This window comes from Macrobrachium rosenbergii, chromosome 8 (genome assembly GCF_040412425.1).
Source record: "Macrobrachium rosenbergii isolate ZJJX-2024 chromosome 8, ASM4041242v1, whole genome shotgun sequence".
In the NCBI taxonomy this organism is placed as follows: Eukaryota; Metazoa; Arthropoda; class Malacostraca; order Decapoda; family Palaemonidae; genus Macrobrachium; species Macrobrachium rosenbergii.
The window spans coordinates 17,752,870-17,762,113 of NC_089748.1; the positions used below are offsets into that span (position 1 = coordinate 17,752,870).

At 41.3% G+C, this 9,244-nt stretch overlaps 1 protein-coding gene across 1 annotated transcript; it reads right to left on the reverse strand.

The window, feature by feature from the left end:
- Positions 1–572: 572 nt before the first annotated feature.
- Positions 573–7,708, reverse strand: LOC136841069 (zinc finger CCCH domain-containing protein 13-like). Its single transcript, XM_067108121.1, has 5 exons — positions 7,256–7,708; positions 6,259–6,818; positions 3,522–3,621; positions 993–1,187; positions 573–770 (listed from the first exon to the last, which is right to left on the reverse strand). Exons 1-5 carry the CDS (start codon positions 7,706–7,708, stop codon positions 573–575), a joined length of 1,506 nt encoding a protein of 501 aa, XP_066964222.1.
- Positions 7,709–9,244: the final 1,536 nt, after the last annotated feature.

Here is a 9,244-nt window from a genome sequence, read left to right on the forward strand (position 1 = left end):
GACTCCCCTGTGTTGAGGATTCCCACATTTTCACTTTCTATGATGGAACACCGACAATTTCCTCTTTGATTGGTAACGATATCACCCCAAAGAGGGCTTCTACTATTCATGTCTCCCAGAATAACAAAGGGACATGGTAGCTTTTGGATAACAGACTAAATTCATCATTGGGGAAGACTTCACTAGGTGGTAGATAGAGCGAGCACACAGTAGAGTTTCTTTGTAAATGATCTGCACACCTATCACTTGCAGTGTAGACTGCATACTAATAGGATTTTGTCGGGTGGCATTACAAAGATATGAAGCTACACCGCCGTGGCTTCCTTTATTTACGGTATAAGGAGAATGATAGGATGCATACTTCCTTGGGCTGGGACATGTATTATTACCAGTCATAGTCTCCTGCAAAGCTATACATACAGGAGACACTTCTGATATGAGCACCTTAGTGCCTACCATTTAGCTCTTAATCCCTGACAGTTCCACTGGAGAAAATTAATGAATTTTATTTAGACTTTGAGGCCGTCAAACTAGAGCCCCTTTTCAATGATTTCACTTTAATAACCTTACTACTACGTTTTTCTGGAAGGAGACTGATTGCTAATGGCTCTCTTCCTTTTAAATGTCGATAATGATAGTGCTGCCTCCATGGAAGAGGAGCCTGCCACAGATGTCAAAGCCTCTTTAGTATCTTGGATGCTGGGCTCCTTTGAAGGCATCTTCGTAACAGAAATTTCCAATTCATGAATACCAGATAAAGCTGGAGCTACCTGAAGAGAGGTCGGAGAGTCGACATAACTGGTTCATCCTCTGATGTATCAGGGGCACCATTCACGGTTGGTATAGACTCCAGAAGGAAACTTACACTTGACATAGATAATGAAGCCTTCAAATAGGCCGACACACAAGTATAATGGGTGCAGCCTCTAGAGAGCCTGGAGTGCCGGGCATATCTGGCAAGTCCTCCGAAGAGGCAGACAGACAACTGGTACAGCCTCTGAAAAGGCAGGAATGCCAGAATTCACTGATGCTTCCTCCGAAGAGGCAGGAGTGCCAGAAATTATTGGCGCAGCCCTCAAAGAGGCAGGAGTGCCAGAAGTCTCTGGCACAGCCTCTGAAGAGGCAGGAGCACCAGAAACTACTGGTGCAGCTTCCAAGAGGTGGGCGTACAGTTCGTCACTGATCTTCTATTGACATTACCAAAGGAAACACCTCTGGTAGCCTTTACATTTCTTCTTCAGTTGGCAGCAACGGTGGAAAAGGATATTCTTGGTCTAACATACTGATTTAATACTTTTTCTTTTGCCTCTCTAAATGTGATACATTCGGTTAACTTTAAGTTTGGATTTCTTTTTCCGTGATGTACACATCACAGTCCCTAGAAGATGGATGATTGTCTCTATAATATATACATCTTACTTCTTTATTGCATACACCGTGCTCTGATTCACTACATTTAGTTCCTGTGGCAGGCTTGCTTTGTAGCTTCTGCCTACAAGACCCTAACATATGTCCAAATTCTTGACAATGAACACATCTCCTCGGTCTCGGGATATATTGCTTAGCCTTAAAACGTAACCATGCTGCTTTTATGACATTGTGTGTAAGTGGGTCGAATTAAATGTAATAATTAAACTGGGAAGTGGAACGAAGGCTCCACTGATCATCTTCATTCTTTCAAGACTCATCACACCTTGATCTTTTAATTCTTCGACAAGTTTCTCCTCCGAGTACATTATCAGTTGGGTTGGAGTGATTCCAAAAAGCATGTACTGCGATAATGTTTTTTAATTTGTCTCTCTTTTTTTTTTTGCTGGGGCCGATTCTACTGTAGTTCTCGGTTACAGCACTTCACAATGTCTCTGTGTACATTAAGAATATCACAATTAGAATCTCCCAGATAAAAGGTCAAATATTTATCGTAAGAAGTTTCAAATATACCTGGTCCTATTTCACATACATTTCTGGCCAATTTCCCTTTGTTTTGTGCTGGAGCATAGGGTTCCAGTTTAATTACACTCGAAGGTTTCCTAGCCTTTTCCAAACACAGGTTGTCAGAGGAGGGTGCAGAGGTCATTGTCTGTGCCAGAACAATATCATCAGAGGTCCACGGGTACTTGATTCTTTATTGGTACTAATAAAGATCAAATTTAAAAAAAAAGATTAGAAATTAAGTAAACTTGAAAACCTTAAAATGATACAATCAGCCTTTCATGGCATTTATTCTTCCACCAATGGCACAAGTAAGAGCCGACTTCCAAATGTCCGCCCCCTACCCTACCCCACAAGGGATGGCACAACACAATTGGAGTGGCCCAAGTGTAAGCCAAACCCGCTTGCTGGGACTGAGAGTATGACAAGAATACAATCTTCGCCACCCTAATCATATTATGGACAAACCGGACAGAATGCCGAAAGTCCTGTCCTCAGAACCAGACCACCCCTGGAATCCATGGCCCAGCCCTGCAGAATAGTTTGGCCCTTGAGCTATCATTCTTATATCTCTCAGGTCCAAACATTATTGGGTAGTTGATGATCCTACCACAGTTCTCACTATTTAGCTTCAGATATAAACCCAGTCCCAGCTATCATACTTTTTCCTATTTATCATGTCCAATAAATTTTACCAAAAAAATGGAAAATTCCACATAAATTAACAGAGGAGAGGGAGTGGAATTCTCATTCCAAATGGAAACGGCCTTCATCGCAGAAGGGATAGTTTTATGATGCGTGATGTGAGCAGCGGAGTGGTTCGCTTAATTTAGCTGGTTTCTAGATCATATCTGTATCTCCCAAAATTTCCATGTAAATGATGCTTATTTTTTGCTACCCTAATCCCAACAGTTCTGTTTAACATGAGAATTTCAGCTCGAAACTTTTGCATTTATGTTTATTGCTTTCCTGGATGCTAATCACTTCCTGAGTTGACTATTATTTATGCATACCGTGATTTCCAGAATCATGATTTCTTTTTCAAGGAATTGCGAGATCTCATTGCTTGCTCATCTTAATAGGATTTTGTTATTTTTCATTTTTCCTGCTTATATGAATATTTAACCATTGCTTCCAAGGACTGTTTATTTTTTATCGTATAATTTTGAGTTAATTTAAATATTCTCCCTCAACGTCAGAAATGCTGACGTTTTCGAATGTGATTTTACCTCTCTCTCTCTCTCTCTCTCTCTCTCTCTCTCTCTCTCTCTCTCTCTCTCTCTCTCTCTCTCTCTCTCTCTCTCTCCTCTAAAATATGTGGTGTCCAGTCTCTCGTTTTAGTAGGATTGCTATTAAAAAAATTCAGGATTTTATAGTCGTTCAGTTTAACTGCTAATTTCCTACACTCACAAGCTCCGAATTGAAAACCACGTTAACAATTAAACACGTATATCGGAATCTTTCATCGAGACATGACCTGGTCATTCGCTTTACGGCACGAGGTCAAGGGAAACTCTTTTGTAATAGGCGGAAGTCTGTTTTAGAGTCTGCCACCGCCAGAAGTATCTCCTTTACATACAATGACCCACTCGGCTTCCAGCAACTGCAGCCGCTGGATGGTAAAAGAGAGATCCTGTGGTTTCCGCTAGACCATTTGCCTTCAAACGTTCCCAAAGGACCAGGTGATTTCTACCGGAGAAGGAAGTAGGACTTTCAGAGAAACTCAGGAGTGAAAACCACTGAGAGAGTCGATGATCACACAGAGTTCCTTATTGTATTTCATATGTCCGAGCTAAAATTTAAATTTTATTGTACTCCACATAGCTCATGAAGTTTTGACCACAGGATAACGCTATAAACAAGAAATGATTGAAAATAAATCATTCCTTTCATTAATATCCAATGAAGATATTAATTGCATGGTATAATTACGCACGCACACACACACACACACACACACACACACACATATATATATATATATATATATATATATATATATATATATATATATATATATATATATATATATATATATATATATATACTTATGGGGAGTCTTTTTGAGTACGTTTAAACATCGAATAACGCATTACGCATCGATGGTTTAAAAGAAACTTCAATTTATCTAAGCTGAGCACGAACCTGATCACTGTTATCAAATCGAATACTTCACTCACTCTAAAAGTTGTAATGCAACAAAATCAGTTTCCGGAGGTATAGTTTATCGACAAGTCCTTCACTGAGTTTTTTCGATTTTTTTTCTAAGTCGAGTTCGGCCATAATCGCTCAAGATAAGAAAATGTAAATGGGCATAATTTTTATAGCCTGATAAGTACCAATGGCGAAAGCTAATAGAATCTCGGATGTTTTGACATCGGATTTGAGATTAGGAGTTTCCTAAAATTCCTAAATCAATTGCGGTTACTCATACTTAAAACACAGTCTTACAAACAAATCCGTTCCTATTGGGTAAGAGCCCGCGTTGGCATGGGTCGGGAAGTGGGGTGAAATTCGCCGGTATGTTGGGCGCTAAGCGCCTGCCCAGGAGAAACCTCAGCTACGTGGTACTTAGGTTGCAACTTCTTTTATGACCTTTGCGTCCGAATTGCTAATGCCCGGGACTCTCAATCGAATGACCGTGGTTCGGTCCCGTTGTGAGTCAGAAATTTATTTCTATGAGACAAGTTCCCATTTGTTCATGTTCATCATATATATATATATATATATATATATATATATATATATATATATATATATATATATATATATATATATATATATATATATATACACACACACACACACACACACACATACACATATATATATATATATATATATATATATATATATATATATATATATATATATATATATATATATATATACAGTATATAGAAAACTAAATGCTAATACAGATGAGAAAGAAATAAAAGTAATTAAAACACTTCTCACAGAGAGAGAGAGAGAGAGAGAGAGAGAGAGAGAGAGAGAGAGAGATTACGAGCGTACTGTATTTAGAACTTAGTTTTAAACCTTCTGATATATTTTATTACTATAGATGTGGCAATCAGAGTGGAAAACATCTAATCAAGGTCTGAGAGACCATACGCTTTGAAATTTGCCTAAAGATAAATCAATTACTTTCTCTTTAATGAAAGGGAATGCAAAAAAACTCTAAACCACATATTCGAAAACTTTCAGTGCTGCACGGAAATGAAAATTCTCGGAAGCGAAGTATTTATAGTCATGCGTCATTAATGTTGCAACTGAAAAGCAAAACATAAGCTGGATTGGACGGGAAAAAGAGAAAATAATTTTAAAACACGTAATGACTGGAAATGATAAAATCATACTGACGAATATAGTTTGATTCAAGAAAATGGAAAATCTTTACTTTAGAGGCTAATTCCAGATTTAAAAAACAGTATTAATACCAGAAATAAAGGTAAGACTATGATGGTAAAAATCTTTTCGAAAAATAATTCACCTGAAATACGTTCTCCCGAAGCAACAGATTTACAAATATAGGAGGTAATGTAACCACCAAAACCCCTTTCTGTCGGCCTGCATGTCTGTGTCTTTCTCTCGTCCGGCTTGCCTGTCTCTTTTTCTGTCGGCTTCCCTGTCTGTCTGTCTTTCCGTCGGCCTGCCTGCCTATTTGTCTTTCGGTCGGCCGGCCTGTCTGTCTGTCTTTCTGTCGGCCTGCTTGTCTATCTGTTTTTCTGTCCCCTGGCTGTCTGTCAGTCTTTCTGTCGGCCTGCCTGTCTATCTGCCTTTCTGTCGGCTTGCCTGTCCATCTGTCTTTCTGTCGCCCTGCCTGTTTGTGTTTTTTTGTCGTCCTGTTTGTCTGTCTCTCTTTCTGGCGGCCTGCCTGCCTGCCTGCCAGTCTTTCTGTCGGCCTGCCTGTCTATCTGTCTTCCTGTTGGCCTGCTTTCTATCTGTCTTTCCGTCGTCCTGCTTGTCCGCCTCTCTTTCTGTCGGCCCTCCTGTCTGTCTGTCGTTTTGTCGGCCAGCCTGTTTATGTCTTTCTGTCGTTGTGCTTGTCTCTCTGTCTTTCTGTCGGCCTGCTTGTTGGTCTGTCTTTCTGTCAGCCTCTCTTTCTGTTGGCCTGCCAGTCTTCCTTTCTGTCGGCCTGCTTGTTGGTCTGTCTTTTTGTCAGCCTGTCTTTCTGTTGGCCTGCCTGTCTATCTGCCTTTCTGTCGGCCTGCCGGTCTATATGTCTTTCTGTCGGCCTGCTTGTCTGTCTGTCTTTCTGTCGGCCTGCCAGTCTATCTGTCTTTATGTCGACCTGCTTGTCTGTCTGTTTTTCTGTCGGCTTACTTGTCTGTTTGCCTTTCTGTCGGCCTGCTTGTTGGTCTGTCTTTCTCTCGGCCTGCCTGTCTGTCTGTCTTTCTGTCGGCCCGCTTGTTGGTCTGTCTTTCTGTCGGTGTGCTTGTCTGTCTGCCTTTCTGACGGCCTGCTTGATGGTCTGTCTTTCTCTCGGCCTGCTTGTCTGTGTGTCTTTCTGTCGGCCCGCTTGTTGGTCTGTCTTTCTCTCGGCCTGCTTGTCTGTCTGCCTTTCTGACGGCCTGCTTGTTGGTCTGTCTTTCTGTCGACCTGCTTATCTGTGTCTTTCTGTCGTCCTGCCTGTCTGTCTGTCTTTCTGTCGTTGTGTTTGTCTGTCTGTCTTTCTGTCGGCCTGCTTGTCGGTCTCTCTTTCTGTCGGCCAGTCTGTCTGTGTCTTTCTGTCGTCCTGCCTGTCTGTCTGTCTTTCTGTCGTTGTGCTTGTATGTCCGTCTTACTGTTAGCCTACCTGTCTCTATGTCTTTCTGTCGGCCTGCTTGTTGGTCTTTGTTACCCTTCTTTCTGTCGGCCTGCTTGTCTGCCTGTCTTTCTGTCTCCTGCTTGTTTGTCTGTCTTTCTGTCGTTGTGCTTGTATGTCCGTCTTACTGTTAGCCTACCTGTCTCTATGTCTTTCTGTCGGCCTGCTTGTTGGTCTTTGTTACCCTTCTTTCTGTCGGCCTGCTTGTCTGCCTGTCTTTCTGTCTCCTGCTTGTTTGTCTGTCTTTCTGTCGGCCTGCCTGTCTGTGTCTTTCTGTCGTCCTGCTTGTCTGTCTGCTTTTCTGTTGGCCCGCCTGTCTATCTCTCCTTCCTAGGCCTTCCTGTCTGTGTCTCTATGTCATCCTGTCTGTCTGTCTTTCTTTCTGTTGGTCTGCCTGTCTCTGTCGGCCCGCCTGTCTGTCTACCTTTCAGTCTGTCTGTCTGTCTGTCTGTCTGTCTAGCTGTCTGTCTGTCTTTCTGTCGGCCTACTTGTCTCTCTCTCTCTTTATCGGCCTACCTGTCTATCTGTCTTTCTGTCGACCTGCTTGTTGGTCTGTCTTTCTGTCGGCCTACTTGTCTGTGCCTGTCTATATGTCTTTCTGTCGACCTGCCTGTCTATCTGTCTTTCTGTCGGCCTGCTTGTTGGTCTGACTTTCTGTCGGCCTGCTTGTTGGTATGTCTTTCTGTCGGCCTGCTTGTTGGTCTGTCTTTCTGTCGGCCTTCTTGTCTGTGCCAGTTTATATGTCTTGCTGTCGTCCTGCTTGTCTGTCTGTGTCTTTCTGTCGTCGTGCTTGTCTGTCTGTCTTTCTGTCGGCCTTCTTGACTGTGTCTCTCTGTCGTCCTGCTTGTCCGTCTGTGTCTCTCTGTCGTCCAGCTTGTCTGTCTGTGTCTCTGACGTCCTCCTTGTCTGTTTGTCTTTCTGTCGGCCTGCTGGTCTATCTGTCTTTCTGTCGGCCTGTCTGTCTGTCATTTCTTTCTGTTGGTCTGCCTGTCTCTCTGTCAGCCCGCCTGTCTGTCTGTCTTTCTTTCTGTCGGCCTACTTTTCTGTCTGTCTTTCTGTTAGCCTGCTTGTCTGTCTGTTTTTCTGTTGCATGCTTGTCTGTCTGACTTTCTGTCAGCCTGCCTGTCTGTCTTTTTGTCGGCCCACTTGCTGTGTGTGTCTTTATATATATATATATCTTATATATATATATATATATATATATATATATATATATATATATATATATATATATATATATATATATATATATCAGGGATATCCCCAATGGGATAATTATCACCAAAGGGGAATTTCATGAGTGATGAATGGATCGGTATTGCTGGGTCTCGATCCCTCGAAACAATTACCTTCCAACAACTCCAGTCGACGGTCTACCCACTGAGCCATCAAGAGAGGTATGAGTTAATGCCGAATCTGCTGTATTTATTTACCCATCAAGAGCGGAGAAATTATACTTAGCTTTGGCATTAACCCATGTCTACCATGATAGCTCATTGGTACGTTTGGAACACGCAGCTCTTATTATGATGGCTCAGTGGGTGGACCGTCGACTGTAGTCGTTGGAAGGTAATTGTGTCGAGGGATCGAGACCCACCGGCACCGATCCATTCACCACTTATAAAAATACCCTTCGGTTCCTGAAGTAGCGTGAATTGGATATTAAGCGATATTTGTAGCTTTATGACTGTATATAAATCGCAGTGTGATAAAAAATTTCATAATAAGAGCTGCATGTTCCAAACGTACCAATGAGCTATCATGGTGGTGGAGGGTTAATGCCGAAGCTAAGTATAATTTCCCTGCTCTCGACGGGTAAATAAGTACAGCAGATTCGGCATTAACTTATACCTCTCTTGATGGCTCAGTGGGTAGACCATCGACTGAAGTCGTTGCAAGGTAATTGTGTCGAGGGATCGAGACCCGTCAGTGCCGATCCATTTTTCACTTATAAAATTCCCCTTCAATATATATATACATATACTGTGTGTATACATATATATATATATATATATATATATATATATATATATATATATATATATATATATATATATATATATATATATATATAGGGAGGAAACGTCTTGTGTAATTTCACAAAGCTTTATGAAGCGACGTTTCTGGGTCCAGCCCCATCATCACAGCTGTGTGTCTGTGTATTGTAAAGTGTATGTGACTGGATGACATAAAACACATGACAACCTTTTATAAACTACTTGCATTGTATTATTTAAAGCATTAATATGCTAACCTTTTCTTGCATTCCATCTTTTATAAATAACGAAATTTTTCATTTCTTAGAGTATAAATTTTAAAATAAAATGGAAAAACCGACTCACAGGAGAGAGAGAGAGAGAGAGAGAGAGAGAGAGAGAGAGAGAGAGAGAGAGAGAGAGAGAGAGAGAGAGAGAGAGAGAGAGAGAGAGAGAGAGACTCCTAATTAACGAAAGGATACGCTTATCACGTAACTGAAAGAAAACACAAGTTAATGGCTTCTATCTG